Source organism: Epinephelus fuscoguttatus, linkage group LG11 (assembly GCF_011397635.1).
Source record: "Epinephelus fuscoguttatus linkage group LG11, E.fuscoguttatus.final_Chr_v1".
NCBI classification, from domain to species: domain Eukaryota; kingdom Metazoa; phylum Chordata; class Actinopteri; order Perciformes; family Serranidae; genus Epinephelus; species Epinephelus fuscoguttatus.
In genome coordinates, this window is record NC_064762.1 from 25,726,158 (window position 1) to 25,750,713 (window position 24,556).

General features: G+C 40.3%; 1 protein-coding gene across 1 annotated transcript in view; it reads left to right on the top strand.

Moving 5' to 3' along the window:
* Positions 1-13,996, top strand: part of nudt14 (nudix (nucleoside diphosphate linked moiety X)-type motif 14) — a 34,635-nt gene extending 20,639 nt beyond the window's left edge. Inside the window, exons 3-5 of the mRNA XM_049590245.1 lie at positions 2,609-2,673; positions 3,790-4,090; positions 5,844-13,996. Coding sequence (XP_049446202.1) covers positions 2,609-2,673; positions 3,790-4,090; positions 5,844-6,093 — 616 coding nt within the window. The 3' untranslated portion in view covers positions 6,094-13,996. The remainder of the gene's footprint in view (positions 1-2,608; positions 2,674-3,789; positions 4,091-5,843) is intronic.
* The last annotated feature ends 10,560 nt before the right edge of the window (positions 13,997-24,556 follow it).

Here is a 24,556-nt window from a genome sequence, read left to right on the forward strand (position 1 = left end):
AGAGTTTCTGACAAATAGCAAGTTAAATCAGATTTATTTGGAAGTAAAATCAAAGCTGAACGGTTGTATTATTACCCAAACTGTCATGAACGTCCCTGCAGTGAGGAATTATCATATAATGTATTAAAATAATGAACGTAGCCACTGTGGTATCACCCAGTGGTTTGTAGACTCCCATTTTGATGCCTAGACTTTGGCATTTTTTATGTACCATGTTGCTCAAACTGCCGGCAGCTACCGGCAACTTTTAAAGTAGAATACTTTCTTGCATGTTACTCAATGCATGACTTGACATCATAAATCAAACACACCTTAAATATCAACATGATAACTCTGACCATTGCATCTATTTTGAATGGCTCTCTTGCATGTCATTCTCCTTAGTGATGATTGGATCTTTAAGCACTTAAAAATATATGCGAATTTCAGCTGGTTTATGCAAACTGCAGATACTGTATTTCCTCACATGGAGAAAAAAAGTGGCAGAGTGTCATTCTTATTTGCTCCAACAGCACTACACCAGGGCTCTTAATACTCCAACCTGTTCTTTTTTTGTACTGGAAATGTCGTCCAGCCCTGTTCTGGGAATGATCAGCGAGTTGCAGACAATGTCGGTGAAGAGTAAAAACAATGTGTGCTGGACAAAGCAGTGATGCAGCTATCATCTGGTATCAACCTTGCTTACATTAACAGTACTGTCTGCAGTGTAAACGCAGAATGGTTTAGGTACTGAGGGTACTGTAATGAAAGCGTTTGGTGGAAACGCAGCTATAGACTATATTGATGCCTTGCAGACAGCCTGTCTCTCAAGCAGCTCTGCCCTTAACTATGTGTAACTTTAAGCTTCAGTGAAATGACAACGGGTGAACTGTATAAAAAAAAAACAGAAACACCTGTACAGTTGTCATGAAGGTTGAAATTAGCTATGTATTTATTTCTGCTGTAAAGTGGGGCACTTAACATTGGTGTGAATGGGGATCTATTCTGTTTTGGAGCCAGCCTCATGTGGCTATTTTAGGAACTGCAGTTTTTGGCACTTTTGCGTTGGCTTTATATTTCGGCCCGGAGGTTGCTGCTTCGGAATTGTCAGTCTTTTACCCTCAAATAAAGTGGTAGCTTGTTTATTACCTGTCTGACTGTCCACTTGTGTTTACTCGGACCTCAGTTTCCAACAGCATAACTGTAACCCCACTGTAAGTTTCTGGGCACTTTTTCATTTGAGCCTTAAAATGCCAGGTCAGCTAACATGCCTACATATTGTTGAAAACAGGCTTTGGACTTTACATTTAAATATGGGTATTGCAAACGGATATTAAATCAGTATCAATGCAGGCGCTGCAGAAACCAGTTGTAATAGCAGCGTCCTGGTTCCCTCTCACCATGGGAAAGACAGGGCAGGGCTTCCTGCCGCCTCAGACACATCCGCTTTCCCAACACCGACCCCAGGCCTCAAGTCTCCACTGGCAGCGACAGTCACGCTCACATACTCACACTCACAGACACACACAGACACACACACACACAGCAATGAACCACCTATGTGTTTACAGCTGATTGAGTGCCAGTGGTGAAGCATATCATAGTGACCTTCCTTCTTATTTTATCTCTACATCCTGCTTGTTGAATGTCATCGTTTAAATGTGGGATGATGTGGCCCTCTCATTTCTCAGGAGTGTTTTAGTTTCGTTTTCATTTGGCACTTAGCATTGATTTTATTAAAATAAAGTTTCAAAGACTATAATGCATTTCTTTTAGAATTTAGTGAACAAAAGGAAAAGAGTTTTAGTGCGCAAACTAGATGTGTCATACAGAAAGCTTCGGTACGGTTGCGTGGATTCTCCTTGCATTGCTGAGGAATAGGAAAATTGTGTATCTCGATAAAGGATGTGGACGGAGTAATGGGTAGCATTAAAAACAACAGACATGAGTGTATTGACATGTGTCTTAAGCCACTATCTTTCCCTTTATTTTTTCAAATGGTTGTTAGAATTCAGTCTCTTGTTTATGCTTTAATTTCAGGTAGTTGATTCAGACTTTAACCATATTTTTAATCCACATTTTAAGCCCAAATTATGTTGCCAGCATCTGCGTGACCGCAAGGGTCCATGTGAATTTCTTCTTCCAATGTCCAGGGGTTTGTATGGATAGTCCACATTCAGCCCAAAATTTAAGACACTATGGACTTGTTGGTGGAGATTCTCAGTCATCCAGGTCATGGTAGTCTTAAGTGCTATATTTGTAGGCAACTGGACTTGCTTGATTTTCTTGAAGACATTTCACCAAACCGAAGTGAACCATCTTCAAGAAAATCAAGCAAGTCCAGTTGGCTGTGATATAGCACTTAAGACGCTGTGGACTGTTTCCATACCGTGTATACTGACACCATCCCGAAATGCTGGACACTCCTTTAAATATATTAACCCCTGACTGCCTTTTTCTCTGATAAGTGGTGGTTTTTAAAAAGCTGATCCAGCCATGACCAACTGCTCTCCTGGAGCCACATTCTTCTATATGCTAGAAGATAAAACCAGATCAGTAGGAATGTTCAGTGTCAAAAAGAAGTTGTCTGATTTTACTTAAACTTGCCTTTTTGTCTCTTTCCCTTTAGTGTATCAGTGCTGATCTTCAACACCAGCTCACACTGTTTTGTCCTCGTCAAGCAGTTCCGTCCAGGTAAGTTTCCACCGCACCAAGCAGGAGACTAACTGCACTCTGCAATCGAGTTAATTTATTTTCCTCTTGTCACTCAGCGAGATCTAGATTGTTATATATATCCTGTGGGCACTTTCACTAAAAAAGCAGTACATTACAATCCCTGTTTATTCTACTGGATCTCAGTAACAATGCAGGCTCATAAATAGACCGCAAGAGGCCCCATTACAAAGCAGCCCTAACCTCCTTTGACGGAAGTCGCCAGGGACTGTTCCACACCACACTGTGCTAAATTCATGGAAGTCTGGGCATTGATATATTTTTTTCCTCTCCTCTCTCATTTCAAAAAAACTCCTTTATCTGAAAGAAATCAGAGTTTGTCTACAAGCTACTGGGAGTGTGCGATATGTTGGTCTGCTTATGGTATCAGACAATAAATGTTTAGAAATATGTTTGTTGTTCAGGGTCAATAGAGGGTTTCATTCAGGAAATTGATTATGTTTCATAATAATGTAATAGTTTATGTTGGGGTTAGCAGAGGCACTCCTTATTTCAGGTGTGGCAGGGTGCCTCTATTATAAAACCTTTATATTGTACTGATTTAAAATCCAGATTATTATATCTGAATATTATATTGCATTGGCTTAACATTTGAATTTCCCAGTCCATATTTACGATTAAATTAAGAGTGTTAAAGTCAGCATTTTAACTGTGCATGGAAGCTTTCAAGGATTAACATGCATCCTATGGGGCTACAGATAACGACTGTTACAGCAGGTGTTAATTTGTCAATTATTTTTCCATTTAATTGATTAATTATAGTCTATAGAATATCCAAAAATAGTGAAAAATGCCCAGCACACATTTCCATAGCATTGGGTTCATTATATTCAAATAACATTGTATGTCACCAATAGTCCAAAAGCACAAAAAACTGAATTCAGAATGATATGAAGCAAAAAAAAAAAGCAGCCAGTCCTTAATGTTGAGGAGCTGCTGGTAGTAGCTGTAAAACATATTCTTACTTTTATGTTTATTACTTTAAAAAATAGACGTGTTAACATGTTAGACAAAAAGGATTAGAGAAAAGTATGCAAAAATGTCAGGTTCGACATTCTCTGTCTTCTCCACCACCAGCTGTATACATGTGTGAGTGGGAAAGGACCAAGATACAGCCGCCTCAGTCTGCTGAAAAAAGTGAGGAGGGCGCCACCGAAGCTGCCGCCCCCGCCCCCGAGTCGCAGGAGGGCCAGTCGGCCTCAGAGGGGGAGAGCTCTTCTCAGTGGCCCCCGGCCTCGGCGGGGGTCACCTACGAGCTCTGCGCCGGGCTGGTGGACAAACCTGACCTATCTCTGGAGGAGATCGCCCGGCAGGAGGTGCTGGAGGAGTGCGGCTATGATGTGCCTGCCTCTAAACTGAAGAGGATTACTTCCTACAGGTGAGCTGACCGCACATTTGTGTGTACTGAAGTTTTGTGAATAAACTCGATGAAGACCTTTTACTTAAAACCTGTATATTCCCAACAGAAAGAAGGTTTTCATATTTTTCATTGTCTTATTAATATCTGCTTTAGTCACCCCCACTGGATTTTTCATCCCGTAACAGTTAATATCCTGTTGTCCTATTTGATATCATTTTAATTTTTAATTTCCGGACCTCCCTGAGCCTCAGAAACACCCCACATTTTCAGCTTTGCTTCTTTATCTGGATTTATTGCAGTATTTCCCACACAATCACGTATTCGTGGTGGCCTGCCCCGATATCAGCATTCATACATTCATTTCATGCCTCTGCTCTGGTGATAGCCGTGGTCGAAGGCATTATGTTTTCAGGTTATCTGTCTGTCCATCTGTTCCATTCTTGTGAACGCCATATCTCAATAACACTATGAGAGACTTTCTTCAAATTTGGCACAAACGTCTGCTTGGATTTAAAAAAAACTGGTTAGAATTTGGTGCTTGGAGGTAAAAGGTCAAGGTCACTGTGACCTCACAAAACATGTACTTATTTCAACTATTCATACACTAATTTTGGCAAATCTTCACACAAATGTCTAACAGGATAAAATGGTGACGTGATGACATTTTATATCCAAAAGGTCAAAGGTCAGCTTCACTGTGACATCATAATGTTCTGCAAAAACAGTTTTCTAGCCGTTACTCAACATCATATCTCAGGAACAGAAGGGGAGACATTTGGTCAGATGCTGAATTGGTGACATTAATTTTGGGTGTGGACCTTGAAACTGTGCTGATTGTATGGATCACGTGTGCTGCCAGGGGGAAGATATATATGAGGCATCCATGTATTCACAGACATGGATGTAAACTGTAACTGCAACTTGACTGGTTTGCAGAGGCAAAGAACTGCAAAGTGGTAATTCTAGTCTATGTTTGGAGCTGAACTGCTCATCGAGTATCTACCGTTCAGTTATTCAGAGCATCACACTCTTAGAGCACAGATTCACACAATCTGGTGCACCCTGAAGGAAAGTATGCATTTTCATGAGTCCAGTTTGAAAAATTAGTTTGGTTGGAAAATATTAAGAATCAAAAATGTAACCTAGAGTTGGTGACTTTTAGAGAAAGTGCCATAACACATTGGACTGAAGAAGAGCAACTACAAATGCTGAGGTTATGTTAGTGAGTTAGAAAGAAGCTTCAGGGGAATCATCCATCTTTGTCAACAGATTATTAGCTCACTGTCTTGATACAGAAGTTTAAAGTTTTAGGAGATGAGCAGTCCCACATTAAACAGCAGCACCTGGACAGCTTTGACCGACAGCTCTCATAACTGTGCTTTTGATTTGACTTGAATGCCTCCTGTGACTCTGTTGGTGTTGTCTATGACCATTGTTATGTGTGGGCTGCTTCCATTAAATAGATAGGTATCGTCTTAACCCTCAGGACCCCTATGAGGGTGTTTCTGACAGAGGCGCATGGTGTGGTGAAGCTCTGTGCTAATAGTAGACAGCACAAGGTCTGCTGGGCTTAAATGACTAAGAAATGCCTAGAAAATACTAGTGTTCATGTATGTTGCTTAGAACCAGCATTCAAAGACTGAGCTGTACAGCTTTCATTCGTCTCTGTATCAAGATTGGGTGCAGCTGTATGTCTTCATCTTTTGGGCAAAAAATACCAGTTTATTTTTTCTCTCTTTCTCTCTCTCTCTCTTTTTATCCTCCCCTACAGGTCAGGCGTAGGTGTAACGGGGTCCAAGCAGACCATGTTTTACGCCGAGGTGTCTGACGACAACTGCGTGAGCGCAGGCGGAGGTGAGCCACGGGAGGGAGAGCTTATCGAGGTGATCAAAGTCCCGCTGCACGAGGCCATGACGTTTGCTTACGACGAGCGTATACCCAAAACCATGGGTGTCATTTTTAGTTTCATCTGGTTCCATAATAACATGTCTCCCAAGTACAAGATCTCCACCAATGTGTAACTAGTATTAAACAAACCCTCTTTATACCATGTATTCCAAATTAAATCAAACACTGGTCCCAGCACATCCACTCCTCCCCTCATGGCTCTTCATCCTGTATTGCCTTTTTTGCTTATTGGTACATGATGAAAGGTGGGCCCCTTGTCTTGTTGCCAACGGGTATCTTTAAGTTTTGTCCTGTTTACCTTTTTGAGTTTCATGTGGTCTTAATATTTTTCCTAAAAACTAATTTGCCATAGCTGGTTGTCGCTGGCACATTTTTCTCTTCTTGATACTTTTTTTTTTAAAGTCTGTTGATTTTATTTATTGTGCCATCTGTTATAAATGGCTGCATATCACTGATTTCATTTGCCTGCCCTTGATTAAAGGAATACTCCACTGTTTTTAGTGTAGGCTCTTGAATGTCACCAGCATTTATAAAATACAAAAAAGTATTTCAAACACATCTGATATTGGCTGAGAAAGAGCCACTTAACACTCTGCCGACAGTCAAATTCCAGCTTGTTTCAAGGATTCTTAAACACCCAACATTCATTACAAACTCGGTGATGCTAACCAGCCATGTGCCCTTGGTTAGCCTTGGTTTGCTAACATTTTAGCATGCTAAAGTAAATATTTTTTGGGGATTCTTGCAGCCTGAAATGCCTGATTTCACAGTACCTTTTCTAACAAAAATTGTGATGCATGTCGCAATGTTTAATGTTTATTTTTGCGATGAATTGCAGAGGCAGGTAAAATTCTAAAAATAGTTGCGATACTGTCTCAGATTTAGAGCCTATGAGCATTCAGTGGTTCCCACAGATCAGCTGATGCAGCCGTCCAACGCGGCGTTGAAGGACTGTCGTAGTGAGCTGGTCTCCTGCTCTCTCTGCCCAGCTAACACGAGCTAACAAAGCAGCATCTAACATCCAACACCAAGCCGTAAAAGAGTCCCAGCAATCTTAGACCAACACCAAAATAGCTTGACTCTGTCATTAAACCCGTTAAAAAAAAGGTAACTATAATGTCTGCCATGTGATGCTAATGTTAGCCCTGTCACTGTGTGTCTGTTACCCACAACCCAGGCACAGAGCTCACACTCCTGCAGCAGCAGTCTGATGATAAATAGAGAGTAAGAGACAGTAGGGAAATGGGGCAAGGAGACGCTGAGCGACTCAATATGCTTTGCAGCTCTAAAATGAGATTTTATGCATTTTAAATACTTAATTTGCAGTAAATTTGCTGTGATTGGATGAGGTTGCAAACTGGAGCAGAATTCATGGGGATTGGCTGAGATTGCAACATCCTGGAGGGCCTGATATATGCATTGGAGTTCATGCAAACTTTTCTACTTGCCTGACAAAGTATGCTAGCGTAATTTTCCATCTATTATAAACAATATACGTTACATTAACAATGGCGACAATTTTTTGTATCCGTCATGGCTTGAACCATTAAAGTTATCGAGATAAATTAAAAAAAACAGTGGAGTATTCCTTTAATCCATGATCCAGTAATGCAAAAACTATGCTAGTCAATGGTGGGGCCTTGTAATGATTGAGGTGTGAGGTGTGTTTTAACCACCACTTGTTCAAGCATGCCTCAATTAATTTCTCTGATCCACAGCCTTTAAGCAATACTTATCATAGTACCCCAGGCTAAACAATCACTCAGTCACTGAAAGCAACTCTGCTTGAAAATCTTCATAAAGTCAAACCAGTGGACATATTAACAGGCTTTTTTTCTTCTACAAAAAAGTGGAAATGTGAGTTAGGTGTTCACATCACAGACAAAGCATACATCTACCTTCCCCTGCACAGAGGGCCTAATCTCAGTTTTAGGTGTTTTCAAGCACAATCCTGCTCTGAGTTACAGATACTTGGGCTCTAACATGTCAGTGAATAGCTTCGATTTAGCTTTTGTTTTGAAGGAAGTCTTTTTACTCTGTTGCATGTTTTGTTCCTGAGATAAAGACACACTGGAAATACAGTAGAGAAGACTGTATAAAGGCTAAATCCTCTATTTTTTATCAGTTTCATCGCAATCAAATTCATCTCTAGAGAGTTCACTTTATACCCGGCATGTCAAGATTACATTTTGAACACACTGATGCGGGTGTCGGAGCATATTTAAAATGACATGAACCATCTAAAAGATTGCCTTTGGTCATAATCCATTTCGGAGTGAATCTGTGAAGTAAACTTTGGATAGTCATTAACACACAAATCTAATCTCACAAACAGTAGTTTGCCAAAATCTCAGGTCCAAATAGTCAAACGTTCGGTCAGGTTCAGGGTGGATCTCTGAATGTGACGATGACCAGCATTTTATTATATTTCAAAATCACTTGGAGCTTAGAGGCAACAAGGTTCTTACTATGTGTTAGTATTTTTCTTCATTCTAAAAGGGCTGGTAATTCATATATTAACTAACGTGTGAAAAAGAAGAAATTCCCCCACCTTGTAGTTTCCTTAAAAATATGCAAGTCCTGCAAAGACAATAGTGTTTTTAGAAAATTACTGCTCACTTAAAAAAAAGACAACACATCTCATGATTTATATAGTTAGATAACAAGAGAACTACGCCTTTGTTTGTAGTTTGGAGGGTGGAAAACATGACAAGATGAAGTGACTGAAATTTAACGGTTATTTTAAAAAAAAAGACCTGCCTGAATAACTTGGTGGTTTTGTTGACTACAAAATGAAATTACAAATTACTGTGAGTTAGTTATTTGTAAGAGTTTTAAGTGCAATGTTAATAACATGTTGAACATACTGACGGTGTTAAAGTAAAATCAAACAAACACAAAAAATAAATGTGAAAACGAAGAAATACTCCAGTGAATATGATCATCAATCCAGGATTTATTTTTGTTCTTTTGGGTTTTTTGAACCCGAAGAACAGCTGACAATCAAATGTGAACATTTGTCTTCTTTTACCCATAAAACCTTGTGATTTTTGTCTTTTTTTAATTTATCTGTTAGGCGTGTGTACTTCAGCATCAGTTTCAGGCATCTCACGGTTATCTGGTGCCGCTTAAGCTCTAAATGCATCGTTTTTATCTGCACAAACAAAGTGAAGAGAATTTGATTCAAGCAAACTTAGTATGCACCACACAGTGAGTCAAATATTTACACCCAGACTGTGTAGGAATATATGCAGAACCCTGAAGCCATATTTATCTCCCCCTACGCCCAGTCATTGAGCTTCTTAATCCTTGGGTCCATCCAAGATCATCCCTTGATGTAGGATTGTACGGTTTGCTCAAACTGCTTGAATTCTTTTGATTTCGTTGATTTTTATATTGGAAAAAGAAAGATAACTCTCATTTGCTCAATTCAAATCCCAAATTTCAAACATATAAAAATACAGGATGTATCTATTTTAACAAGTTTGGAAAAATGTGGAAAGCACCTTTGGAAAACCATGGAATGACCACTGGACAACTTGTTAGTGTTACGTGTAGCGTGGGCTAAAAGCTTGGGTTGTAGTGCAGGGCTTTTTAACAATATTTTCTTCTCTATATTTTACATTGTGATAACCAGCCACCATAATATCCTGAAATAAGTTTCTTATCATTTAGATTTTAGAAAGCTATCTGGCACCTTATCCTCATTAGATCCCTCACCCTTCTTATTTCCTCCATTGTCTTCCATGTGACATTGACAACGTGTACCTGCATAAATATTCCGGGTCTTTGCCCTTTTTCCAAAAATGACAATATACCTACTAAACTGTTTTCATGACTAAAGAAAATTAATAGTCCACTAATATTCCCTTTCACATGCAGTTGCACACACTCCGATTAACGTGCCGTAGCATGTTGTTCGTTACATCAAAATATGGAAAAATGGATAAGCCGTCTTTTATTCCATCAACCACCTTCTTGAAACAGGCGGTGTTGCAATATTTGCGCATATCCAAAAACCTGTTGAAATCTAAGTCTTTAATAATGTTTAGTGTTTCTCCCTCTGACCAGAAATGTGGGCTTTACTTCTGGGCATGCACCTATACCCAACAGTCGTGCAAACTGTTGGCGAGTTGGTTTGCCCACAGCATATCCATGATAACCCATAGAGCTGCCGAGAAACAGGCGAGAGGCCGTGTGTCGCAAACTTCAGTAAAAACCCCAGTTGAGATGCATATTATGAATCTGTCATGCCAGCTGACATTGGGCAAGAGGCGGGGTACATCCTTGACAGGTCACCAGACTGTTGCAGACAACCATTCACGCCCACGTTCACACCTGCGGCCATAGGGTTTAGGTTTAGGGTCACCAGTTAACCTAACTTGCATGTCTTTGGATTGTGGGAGGAAGTTGAAGTACCCAGAGACCCACTCCGGAGTACCCACAGAAGGGCTCCCCCACCCTGTGTTTGAACCCTCCACTCTGGGTTCGAACCAGGAACCCTCTTGCTGTGAGGTGACAATGCTAACCACAGCACCACCATGCCGCTCACTGGAATACTACCAGCATATTCCACAGGAAATCTTCATTTGGAAAAAGGCCTAGTTCGGAAAACTGGAATATGCTGTTTACATGACCGGTATCAAATTCAGAATATTGTCGTTTTCGGAATAATAGAGGAGTCTTAGTGTTCACGTAAACAGGGTCAATCTTTTCTTAAGTCTTCAGTTGAATAAGGTCTAAATGGATCTGTCAACACTTGTCAAGTTTAATGGAGAACCTCACTGAAAGATTTCCAATGGTGCTCACAGTTTTCCATCGTCTTGTTCTTGTTGAGGACGAGATGAACACGATAACAATGAAAATGTCTTGGAATAACTCATTACAAAACCTGTCGCCCACATTTTAAACGGTTTAGCCATAGTCATTCAAAAAAACAAACAAAAAAAGATATTCCTCTGTGTATTAAAATATCATCTCAGTTTGCTGAAATGAGGCCAACTTCTATGTGACAAACAAAGCCATTCAACTTTTAAGGCCAGTCTGTAACTTTATGTGCCTGTCAAATGTGGAGAACTGCCACTTTGGCTGAAAGTATTTTTTCTTTTCAGGAAAGTAACCATCAACACACACAAGGCTTTTCTTTGCCTTCTCCATAGGCTTGTCACTGTGGGTGGTATCAGCCTGCAAGCCAACACCAGTACATATTTCTGCACACCTTCCCTCTGGCTATTATCTGAAAGTCTAGTGCGTGTATTGAACACGACTGAGGACATACAGCAGCCTTTAATTATTGACATAACAAAAGTGGCACCAACTAAAATAGATAGCAGCTGCAAGTGGGAGGGATCAAGCCTAACGTCTCAAGATGTTTGATTTGAGCTCGATTGTTGCAGAGAATTCAGTTGCCAAATGAAACACAACGAGCGTGGCAGCACTTCAGGTCCAGCTGGTTCAGCCAGCTTCTCTATATAGGCAGTTAAAAAATATGATGGAAAATTATATAGGTCTATATTTTCTTCTTCAGTCTGTGGAGCTAAAACTCACAAGTTGACCTGCAGTCTGTTTTATACTTGTCACTTTTTATTAGTTTTATAAGCTATTCGCTTGTAACAGGCTATGTTTTTTTAATCTCATTTATTTAAAACTTGCGTGTTTTCTGTGTAAAATGCTAAAATTTCAGTTTAAAGCCAAACTCCTCTGTCATAGTGTTGACTTTATTCTAATTGAAGCCATATAAAGGTTGGTAACATTGGTGAGTGACAGTGTTCTTGGAGGACTTAAAGGAAAAGTTTGACATTTTCGAAAATACCCTAATTTCCCTTTTTGCTGAGAGTTAGATGAGCAGATTGATACCACCCATGCATCTGTGCAATAAATATGAAGCTACAGCCAGCAGCTAGCTAATTTAGCTTAGCATAAAGACTGTAAACAGGACTGCTAACCTGGCTCTGTCAAAAGGTAACAAAATTTGCCTAATGGCACCTTCAGAGCTCAGTAAATAACACATTGTATCTTAACCTTTGTAGAAAGAAATTTACAGGGGGTCAATAGCAGGCTGTTTCTTGGCTGGGACCAGTAATCGCTCTGGTTGCCTGTTGACTGCTCCTGAGTCAGCAATTGTTCCATAAACAATCCCCGTTAGTTTTTTGTACGGATTAAACAAAGAAACAGTGTGTTAATTAGTGAACTTAAGCTGTTATATTTGGCTAGCTGTTTCCCGGTTTCCAGCAAAGAGTGTATAAAAACAGTGGATGTAGTCATTAAGGCATCTCCCATTGAATTGTGGGCTCTTGTTTTGAAGCCTCAAGTTTGGCATTTTGACCATCACCATCTTGGATTTTTGGAACCAGAAGCTAACCCTGGAGCTAACCCTAATGCTAGCTGTAGAGCTATAGAGACATTAAAACAAAATGTACTTACAAGGGCCAGATTAGATAATATGAAAATACCTGGGGGCCAGCTGCTTCTCGCATCAATGGAAAGACAAAACAGTGAAGAGGTAAAATAACTATAGAGACCAAATTGTTTTTTGTACCAGGCTGTAAACGCATTTATTTCTGCGCTAAAGTTGGGCACTTTAACACAGGGGTCTATGGGGATCAGCTTTTTTCTGTGCTTCCACGTTGGCTTCATTTTTCAGCCCTGGAGGTTGCCACTTGGTTTCCAGTCTCTGTGCTAAGCAAAGCTAACCAGCTGCTGGCTGCATCTTCATCTTCATATTAACCTGTACAGCCATAGGAGTTGTTTCAATTTTCTCATCTAACTCAAGAAAATGTTTAACTTTTCCTTTAAGTCTCCCACCACGACAAGCCTGACCTTCCCCTCTACGACAAAAGTAAATGCACCTTTGACAGTCCACAGTGAGGTTGCAGACTGTGCCTCTGTTAAGCCATATGCTACTTCTACTAAATAAAACTCTAATATATGAGGTGGGTAAATGGTTGTATAATTCATTCTTGCCTATGCTGGATTTTAACCATTAGCCCAGCATTGGACATTTCTACCTCCATCACTCAGGCACATAATGAAAATATTTTGTGTCCGTTTGCTTGCTTCTAAGGCGCTGACATATCAAATTCTCAGCAACAAGTCAGAAACGTTAACACTCAGTGGTTCTCTGTGACAGAATACTTAATTCATCGGTACCAGACTTTTATAGACGTACCCCCATGGCTACGCTGTAGTTGCTTCTTCAACTGTGATCGTTTTTCTTTTTTTGTCTTCTGTTAATGTTTTGTTTCTTACTGTGTTTTCAATGATCATTAGCTGAGCAACAATGAATCATGTTTTTAAAGGTGCTATGTGTAGTATTCTCTAATTACTGTTAAAGTATAACTGGGACCACGGATGTGACAGTTCAAACATTACCTCTGGTGATCTACTACTATACTCCTTTGTTTGTTGGAAAAGGCACCTTTGATTTTTGGATGAAGTCGGTCACGTTTGCTTCGTCATTGGCAGACCGGTAGCTGAATATGCAGAAGCAACAAGGGGAAGATAATCAGATTTGCTGCTATTAAGCAGTTCATAGTGACTTTAAAGTGTAGCACATGTTATTCTGTTGCGTAGTGTGATATTTAGTGAAAATCCTACACATAATACCTTTAAGTGAAAGAAGTATTATGATTTTTTTCATGGTACAGACATAAAGAAATTTGTCAAATTGTGATTTCTTTTTCTTTTTTATTTCTGGTGTCTTTCACTGAATTTTTGTTTTTAAAAAAAAATTATTTCTGAGGAAAAAAAAGTACAAACACAAACATTGCAGTTTCACGAATTTATCATGTATTTTATGCTTTATTAAAAGTGTATACACATTGTGGGCAGTGTTTTCAGTAACGTTTCAATTTTGTTAATTTATTACCTAAATGTTGAAATATTACAACTTTTAAAACATGACACTTGGTACAAACATACAGTATATATTTAAATATGATACTTTGCATGTGCACTAACTGTGTTGGATTAAACTGCATTAAGTTGAAATAAAATGGGTTTGATGCCCAAAATGTCTTTTTTTTTGTCCTGTAATTATTGAATCACTTTTCAAGTTTACTCATAGGAGAATGTCAGAATTACTACAGAATACGAAAAATAGAAATTCACTTTGCACAATGTTTTTAGAGACACTTAGAATTTATGTTCCTTAACAATTAATTGCCCACTTTCAAATTTCTTCCAAAAACTGTTAAGTATTTAATAGGTTCAGAAGTGTCATTGTGTTGACTTAATGCCCAGACACACCAAACTGACTTCAGACAATAAGTGGCCACGAAGGCCTCCTACTGCATCGCCTGACGTCACTGTGTCTTGGCCAAAAAGTTGTACATGAACACACCGCAAAGACTACAACCGATGGTCAACTCACATGCATGTTCTGCACCTGCATGAGAGGAAATAACTCTTCACACCAGCAGACGGTGGTAGCCTGTATTATAAGGGAAACCAGAAGACTGTCTTGATCCTAGTTAGCCAGTTAGCACATTAACAACATAATCCAGAGCTGAAAGAACAAAGTCTATTTACGGTGCACCAGTGAACAATATCAGCCCACCACAAAACATTTCTGCTAAAGAGCTAACTGGCTAAAGAAAAATAATATTACATTATGTAACAAGTTTGTTTTAGCCTCACTCACTCTTAATTTAACTCTTTGTTTACTTCTGTTTCTCCTACCGTGCACTGAGCTGAACGACCGATCGGAGTGATTTCATTCACTGATGAGCGCCGCTGTCACCAACGCCTGTCAACATGATCAAACGGTCAAAAAAAGCCAACAAGGGGCAACAGTGCGGGACACACCACACTGACTAGGGCAAGAGACATTCGCCGATGGCCCAACATTGATTGACGTCCAACCATCGGCTTGGTGTGTCAGGGCCTTGAGCAATTGGCCACGATTATTTTGAGCCTTTGACATGTCCCCTAATTAATATAGGAATATCCTAATTTCTCAATGGTTTACTTCAGGCCCTAGCCTGGAAATCCAGACCCAAATCTAGAAAGATTTAGGGTCTGGCTATGAGTAATGCAAATGGCCCAACTCGAGGGGTGTATCCAGAGCTTAGCTACCAGCGGAGCTAACTGGTAGATTAGACTCTTGCCATATCCGGTCGGCAAAACGGCAAAAACGTCCTTCTTGCAAAGGACAGATTCGAGCGCTGTCTTCTGTTCCTCTTTTAGAGAAAAAGCCAAGTCTAACTTGTTCATTGTAGCGGCCAAAGCCGTTTCAAACAACTGGTGTTCATCCGTAGCCATCTTGCAATGTTTACTGACTGATTCCGGACTTTGTCGTTGCAGCGCTGTCGTCGTCTGTTTTGCTCGCCTCTGGCCCGCCTATATCAGATACACCAATGTGATTGGTGCAGCTCGGCTCCAAGGGCATGGATATTGAGCATCATTACTGATTGCCAGAGTGACTCGTTGAGCAAGTTCAAATTGTGCTCTAGCGAGAACTCTGGATTTCCAGGGTATTCGGGCCCAAGAGCAGATAAACATTTAATAATTGGTTTATAACACATTCTAATGCAGCTGTATACAGATATAAGTGTCTGCTTACAACTCTTCCTGTGGGCATCCACCTGTAGCAGCTTCTGTAAACAGATAATGAACAAAAATATAGTGACACACAGTTGTTATAATACAACATATAATATGTTGTTATAGGCTATACTCACTGTCAAATAATGTGCATTAATAAACAGTTATCCTTATATCTTCTTACAACTTTACAGAGTGTTATCAACTATTACTATGCTTTATATGGAGGAACACACATTCACCATTAAAGAGTTGCTTATTATCATGCATATTAGTAGCATAGTGGCTCCTTATGAGTCATTATACAACACTTAATAATACATTTTTCTGTATGACTATATTCCACAACTACTATATGTAGAATTTTCCCTGGAAAAATCTCCCAATTACAGCTTAATGATAGTAAGTAATTAAGTTATTAAGGAGTTATTTGGACACTTTCAACTCTTGTTACATAAGAACTGACCATATTCTTGTGGTGCTACCACCTTTTAAGGCCCATACTGAGCAAAGCATAGGATGCAGGATATTGGATTTTTTGCCAGTATCCAATATGGTAATATGTAACAACTCCTTTTTCCAATAACCAATATTGATATCAATATATCCACTTTTTCCCCCACCTGATTTTAGCGATCATCAAGTCTATTCTGTAGTAGAACTGACATACTCTTATCGTGATGGCCCACCAGCAGATGGAGACATGAAATACAATACTTTTCAATGTATGTAATATTTATTCATTGTGCAAAATAAGAAAAAGCATGTTGACCAATTCTGACAGTTCATTTTAAAGCCAATATCGGCCAATACCAATGACATGGTACCTTATATTAAGATCGTCCGTGTACAATCCATGTACAACAGCTTCCTTATTTTCTATCAATAAGATGTAATTAGGAGATTATTGTGGGGAAAACTGTTATTAACGGCCTATTAGTTGTTGCGGATGATCATGCATAATAAGGCATTAATAGGTGCTTTATAATGACTAATAAAGAGCCAATATGCTGCTAGTAAACATGCTAATGAGCAACTAGATAATGTTAAATATGAGTATAGTCGTATAAAGTGTTACCAAACTGTTACATGTTTGTACACTGCTGGGGGATTTAAAGTAATGTCTGCGTGAAGTGGTGAAACAATCGACTTCTCTTACACAAGAAACTGAAAGTACAGACATCAGCAGGTTGGCGTGAAATACACAGCACTTTATGTGCTGCTTACATAAATCTGTCAGCAGCCTTAATGCAGCCAGTTGATACACATCATCTCTCTAGAACAAACACATCCTGATTAGAGATAAGCCAAAGTAAATGCAAATTCGGCAGATCGGATCTTGATGGGCATCTTGATTGATAGTTTCCCAGAAGTGAAAACAGGGCTCTCACAAATAAAAGAAGTTAAACTGTGTTCAGATGATTTTATCTAGGGTGAGTCAGCGGAGGAACATTTTCATTCAGTCATTGCTCCAAAGACAAAAATGACTTTAAAAACTCTTTAAACTCACACTGTGACTACATTTCCTTATATTTTTGTCAAGCTTGAATATTTCTATATCACTTTCACCTTATATCTTTTCCTTTTTTCAAATGTTAACACCACACTTCTGCTGCTCTCTTAAGAGCATGTTGCTTGGGATCAAATGACAGCAGGTCACGCGTATCCTTCCTCCTACTTCAGTATCAAACCACTCTTCTCTGATAATGTCACTCTTGCAAAGACGCACTCTATAGAAACATCAGATAAGAGACTTAACAGGTTTTTATTTCACTTTCCTGTAAAGCTTTTGACCTCAACAACATTAAGACTGAGACAGAAGTGCTGGGTGGTTCTGAAACATGAGTCAGCTGGCATATTATTGCTGAAATCAAGTAGCTGTAAAGTTGAATGCACAGTATCAGTTCAAAACCTGTTCAGTTGCACAATTATATGAATATTAGGGGCTGTTTCTATGAAGACACTGTGCATATACTTCGCAGCAGCATCAAATGTAAAGAGATCTCGATGATTCTAGATAGATGTTTTAGTTCTTCCACTTTCAGGCATTTAAATAAGACTTCAGTATTTTGGAGGATACTCTTTATGGATGCCACCCTCATCTGTTAAATTAAAGTGTGAGAACCAAGAGGCAATCAACCTAGCTTAGCATTAAGACTTACCTTGGCCCAGACCTTTGAATCCATCCACTCCACCGAGTCCGAGTTGACTGATACCGATGCCTTGTTTGCCATAGATGCATGAAACAGCGGTTTCTTTGGTAAAAATAAAAATTCACCAATGAGCACCTCAAGGGGACTTGATTAGCCAATTAGCGCCATGGGTGGAACTAACGCCATTGTCAAACATAGTCAAGCAGTGCACTGGAACCTATTAGAAGTAATAAACATGGTGGCAAGTGCTATAGACAAGACAAACACTGCTATCGAGGCTGTTCTAAATTGACGTCTTTTCAATATCGTCCATCGTAGTTTGTATTACTTTTTCTCAGCTGCATCAGTGTTGACTTAAAATGATGATAGATTCAGGCGCAGACATTGGTCTCCAGTGATTGGTTAGGAAAACCGAAGCGCCCTCCCCCCTGGAAATAAGTTATAGAGTGAATGTAATGTCAGACTGAAGATGGAAACGGAGTGTATCAAGTCGACAATTCTGTGATGTCAGGTAATGTAAAGACTGAGAGCAAGTGGAAAAAGCTAGAGTAGATTTGATTATCTGATCTAACTCATAGAGATAAAAGAAGTGAGCATTTGACAAAATGTCAAACTAGTGTTTTCAGCTCAGTTTTCTACGATCATATTTCAAATCAAGCTCATTCTTACAGAGACTATGTGTATGGCCAACTGTAAATACATCCACACCTCTCCACCCATCTTTGAAAGGGTGGATAGATGGGTGCTTAAATTGCATCCCTGTTACTTTCATGTTGTAACTGGACACATGGGAAGTCTCCGTTCTCCAGAGACCATCTGTGTGTGTGTGTGTGTGTGTGTGTGTGTGTGTGTGTGTGTGTGTGTGTGGGCGCTACCACAGCAGATGGATTACCACCCCTCTCTCTGAATGCAGTCCATTCACAGGTGGGAGCTGCCCTTTGAAGGAAGGAGACGCTGATGTGCACAACACCAGAGTGATTCCACCACACTCAACACACTCTTCATCTGTATGCAAATTAGCTCTTACACATATGGGGAGGAGGTGTGCCTTTTAACCTTGGTCACTATATCTTTCTCAAGAAATCTACTTCATGTCTTTTGAGATTTGTAGTCTCTACTTGTTATACTCTTGGCTACCTCGCAGTTCCACTGGAGCAGCAACTTGTTTGACGAGGACATTTACAGTAATATTTCCAGCTGAGGAACAAGTTAATTTACTCAAGTAGTGTCCTTGAGGTACTTTTACTTTGAATATTTTCATTTTCTTCTACTTTATGCTTCTACTTCACAACATTTATCCAACATTAGTTCCTAGTTACTTTGCAGGTCCAGATTATTAATATGAAGTACAAATCAACTAATAAAGTATGGTGTGATATTATGGACTAATCTACCAAGATGTATAGAAAGTAAATATCTTTCTATCCCCGGCTCATCCAGTCCGCATGTTGAAGTATCCTTGGGCGACATACTGAATACCAAATGTTTAGAGTAGCACATGGAACCATGTGTGGTGGCCTTGGCCACTGGTGTGTGAATGTGATATATAGCGTAAATGCTGTATTTTATTTTTCTTCAATTATATTTCAATGCCAATATTTGTACTTTAAGCTGAGTAGGATTTTGAACTTTCTGGCTTTTGACCCTTTAAAGCAACAAGTCCGTCCAATGAAACGACAAATAAGTCATTAGTTCTCTAGAACAACACATGGAAGCATCTTCTAATCTGACACCAGTATAGTTAAGGGTTTTTTAGGTCTCGGCGCAAAAACAATTTGGTTAGAGTTAAGTCCCGTTTATACGACAACTATTTAAAACAGTTAACTTTAGTTGCATTTTGGCCGATCGTTTACACGACAGCAGCGTTTTGGATCCCTGAAAACGCAACGCTTTGAAAACAGGTTCCAGAGTGCAATTTTTTGGAAACAGCACTGTCTCCGTTGTCATGTAAACTTGCAATATGCAGTTCCTCTGAAAAGACTTTTCGCATATGCGCAATACGCTTCCAGTCACTAGGCATGCGCAAGAAAATCGATCATCACAACAACAATGGCGGACTCCTGAGCTCTGCTTGTGCTGCTCACCCTATTGAATTTATCAACACTTCCCCATCATAGTGTAGATTTACTGTAGCAACTCCACCTCGTCGTCCGTCCAGACAAATATTCGTGCGGTTTCCATTTTGTTCGTTTATACATCACCGCTCTGTAGAAGGAAGCTAAGCGTCACACCGCCAACTGCTGGCCTGGCATGTATACTGCAGCATTTTTGGTCATTTTTGCGGATCCGTGTGCACAGCGATTGTTATCAAAACGTTGTCGTCTAAACGCGGAACTTTTTTCAAAACGAAAATGAGAAATGATTCTGTTTTCAGCAGATCATTTTCGTGTAAACATGGCCTTAGTAAAACATTTCGGTTTCTTTTAAGATGACTACTTGGCTAAGGTTAGGTGACCCTCTCTGTCATGAATTCAGTAATGACCACATCTTTGTTGTGGCCAGAAGAAACCGGTGTTGACTGTTGGTAGGAACAGTGGCGGCCGTAGCACATTTGGTCTCACTGAACAGAGCTTAAACACCTCACAGTGTAAACCAATGCATCCTCCATGAACTGTTCATTGTGGCCATCGGCTGCTTAGAGGTAACGATGACTAGCTCTACTCCTATTTTTTCACATTCTTTCTCTCCACATCCACTCCTCTCAGTAGTGTAGTGGTAGTTGAGTGGGCACCAGAGAGCATTTGTCATTTTGACACGATAACGTTACAGCGTGTTTCGGGGTTCACGTAACGTCAGATAATTCCCCCATCTCCCCCAGAGAGTAGGTAAAGTGTAACGAGCTGGGAAGGGGGAGTAAACCCTTGTTTCTGTATCTACTTATTCACCGAACCAAAACTTGAAGTAACTATAAGATGTGCTGCTCTTCTGCCCTGAGCTCCTAAACAGTTAGGTCATAACCTTAGATTAACATTGTGCTCTGAGGAAGAGCAGAGGAGGGCACTGGTTCAAACTGACAAACAGTCCCTGACAGGAACCAGGTGATACCCACAAGCTGTTTCTGTTTTAACAGGCTTAAATCAAGCTGGCCATAAAGGTTTCGCTGTTCTGTCCTTTTTTTTTTTTTTTTGCAGCACTGTGACTTCTTATCAGTGACGTATATTTACGAGGTCCTGGACTGTGCATGCTGGGATGGACTGGAGGGTTTAGAGTAAGTCTTATCCCTTAGGTATCTCCACATGTAGAGGGAGTCTTATCTGCCATGTCAGCACTGACAAGAAAAGAAATCTGAGCAACATACCACATATCCTCTTTAATGAGTGAGTCATAGGAGGAAGCATGGCAGGCAGCGTTTCTGTAATCTGAGCATCATATCTCATATCTTACAGTTTGGTGATAGTGGAGGAGAGGAAGGAAAAAGAAATAATAATTTAGGTTCAAAGGGCTTATGGGCGCTTCCCTTGTAGTTTTTTTTTCCTCTGGAGATGATGTTTTTAATGATAGAATATGAACAGGAGAGAATTTAGTGTTACCAGGCCGTCACAGAAACGACCGTGTTAATTGTGTTGTCGTGTGTCTAAAAGGTTAAATGGGGACTGCCACTACAAACTTCAGGTCCAAAGCATGAACAGGAAAAGCAAGACACACAGTTAATGAAGTGTCTTTAACTTGCCCAACTGGTTAACTTTGTAACTGTGGTTTTTCTGTTCTCAAAAATATGTGTGTGTGTGTGTGTGTGTGTGTGTGTGTGTGTGTGTGTGTGCGCGCGTGTGGGTCGGGGCTTGACATTGTCCCTGTTCACCCGATGTTATTGAAACCCAACTATGTATTTCCAGTTAGTTTAGAGATGCCTGTCACTTTTCCTCCTGCCTCAACAGTAACATGTCACACAGGCTGGCATGTATGAAATCTAAGCTCTCCGCATGAGAAAACACGAATGCATACAGGACTATCAGCCGAGCAGAACATAAGGGTATGATAGAGGTACACTTCAGTGTCAGTGGTGACTACATGTCTCATCTTATCGCAGCGGAAATGCCCTTTCCACACACTTGATAGCTCAGTCAGCCATGGGAAGGGAAGGAAAAAAACTGGGTTAACTAAAGTCACTGTAACACCAGTAAAGCTTGATGACTCTACTCTATTTTCAGACGTTTATAGTTATTAAACCAGTATGTTAACCATCTGTGTGGTTGTGTACTGGTAGAAAAAAAGCAGGTAAAATCATAACATGTTAACTGTGTGAAAAATATCCTCAAAAGGAACTGGTGAGGTATTTTTTTTATGTCGGAAGTCGGAAGTATGTGATAGTATGTGTATCCAAGTGATCAACTGGTTAAGATCATGAGAACACTGTTCTTAGGCTATGCTGTTAGCTAGCCTTGTACTGTGTAACACTCAGTAGTTCAACTGGACCCATTGTGGGCTAAGTGCCTTGCTTAATGGCAGATTTATAATGTAATGTAGTAATGTTTAGGATACTTTGACCATTTTGACTGTTGTAAAACTACTGTCACATTAGCTGTGTCTCAATTCAGGAGCTGCAGCCTCTGAAGGATGCGGCCTTCACGGTCGACGTCGGTCATGTCCTTTGAAGACTGCAACAGGTCTCCGAAATGGGATGGTCTGGTCTGCAAAGGATTTCCTAGTTGCATCACCAGTTGTTCTCACCCCAACGGGGGTTAGCGTTACTGTTACCTAGCAACCAGCTGCACTTGGCGAAAGAAGGCGTAAGCTAGGCCCTGTCCCAATAACCCCCCTTGGGGGGTCCCTTGGGTTGTCCCAATTCCTTTTTGCGTGTAGGGGTAGAGGGCATAACGAGGGGTAGTGGGTATGAAACTAGCCCAGTGGATTTCAGATGCTGACTTGCCAGCGAGGGGTGGATGTCACCATGGCTACCACCGAGCAAGAGATGGGGAAAAAAGTTCATACATAGCTAACGTTACCGTCGTCAGGTTGTTAGCTAGCTAGCTAGCTTGCACTATCTGGCGTCTGTCAACTGTTCTGCTCTGCAAAATTGTCGGATTTTTCACATTACGATAACACGCCAGCTAGTATAACTATGCTGCCTCGTAATGTTAGCTGGTTAGCTAGCTAACAGAAGTCTCCTGTCATCTGTCATTCATCAAACGAAGCAATGACGAATACAGCAAACACGATCGGTAGGAAGAACTCAACTGGAGACTCCATTGTATATGCCGGTTGGAAATGTAGATGGCTCGCAGCTTCCTGTTAAAAATAGTTACGTATGCGTGAACGTAGTGTAAGCAGTGACGTAGTGAGTGGTGTCCCAATTCCCAGGGAAGGATTTTAACCCCTCCCACTTGTTGCTTCATTTCGAGAGCCAAGGGGTAGTGGACAAGGGCTAGGGGTAGGGCCAAGGGCTAAGGGGTAGTGGACAAGGGGGGTATTGGGATTGGGCCTAAGTTAGTTAGCCCTAAATCATGGACCCAGAGATTGATATTTAATACTGTATATTTTTGAGGAGATGATTCACTGCCGTTTGATATATTTAAGTCTGATGGAGGAACGTTTTCAGATAAACCTATTAAAGTTAGATTGTTTAAACTGTGCGCTTTTAGCTAATACTACTGTTAACAACAGTTAGCTAGTTAACGTTAGCTAGCTGTTAACAGCTGTTAGTTAACTTAATATATAATCATCCCCGGGGGCAATGCATCTTGGGATGGGCTGGGCTACGAAGGATTCATCCGTTGCATCCTCCAAATTCTGGAAATGAAGGGTGCATTTCTCGGCTGCATTTGAAGGACCCTTCGAAATGGGACAGCCTTGGTTGCACCAATGTGACGCAATCAGTCTTCAAAGGAACCCTTGAAGGCTACAGGCCCTGAATTGAGACACAGCTTGCAACATTAAGCAAGCAAAAATGAAAGCCAGTAGTTCCCATGGAAACCTATTAGAACCACACAACATGGTGAGTAATTTTGTGTTTATTACATCTTACTGAAAGCATAGACAGTAAAAATAATGGGCGTAGCTACCATGACGTTTCCTGATGGCTTGTGAACTCACATTTTGAAGCCTTGAGTTTGGTGTTACAGCCATCGCAGAAGTGACCATATTTGGGAGAGAGGCTGGCACTGTGGAGGAGCGTGGGGTGGATCTGAGCCCCCCCCCCTTAATTACGCGTAACTTTAAGTCTTAATAAAATGTAAACAGGTGAGTTATGAAAAAAATCACCCCTCTACAGTTGTCATGAACGTCTAGAGACTAAAACCGTTTTATTTTTTTGCGCTGGAGTGTAAACATGTTTATTTCTGTTGCAAAGTTGAGGGTCTGTGAGGATTGACTGGCTTTTGGAGCCAGCCTCAAGTGGCCATTCAAAGAACTACCGTTTTTGGCACTTCCATGTTGGCTTCATTTTTCAGCCCCAGAGGTTGACTTGACTGACAGCAAAGAACTTCCATTTTCTGTTGATTCTGGTTGCCCCAAAGCGGTATTATTTCCATGAGCACTACTGCAGTGTGTCATAGAGATCTTCATCTGGGTGCAGGTGCATTTGTTTTGGAAGCAAGCGAAAGAAAGACACAACTTATTTTTGATACTGTTCGTTTCTCTTTTCTTCGAACACAGCTGTGTGCAGGATGCTTAGTGATATGGTAATGTATCTATTTGTGGCTGTGTAAGATTAAAAAAAGTACGTCCTTGGCTTCTAAAATGTTGAAAAATGCTTACTTAGCAGCTTGTAAAATTCATGAACTATATAATGGAATTTCTGGGGTTGAATTAAATTCTTGGATAAATTCTTTTTTTCTTTTGTTGCTGTATTTTTCTCCACCTTGAAAGTTGCTAAGAGGACTGCCTATATTAAGGCGAGTTTGTATTTTTGGTCCAAGTACAATATGATACAATGCAACACGAT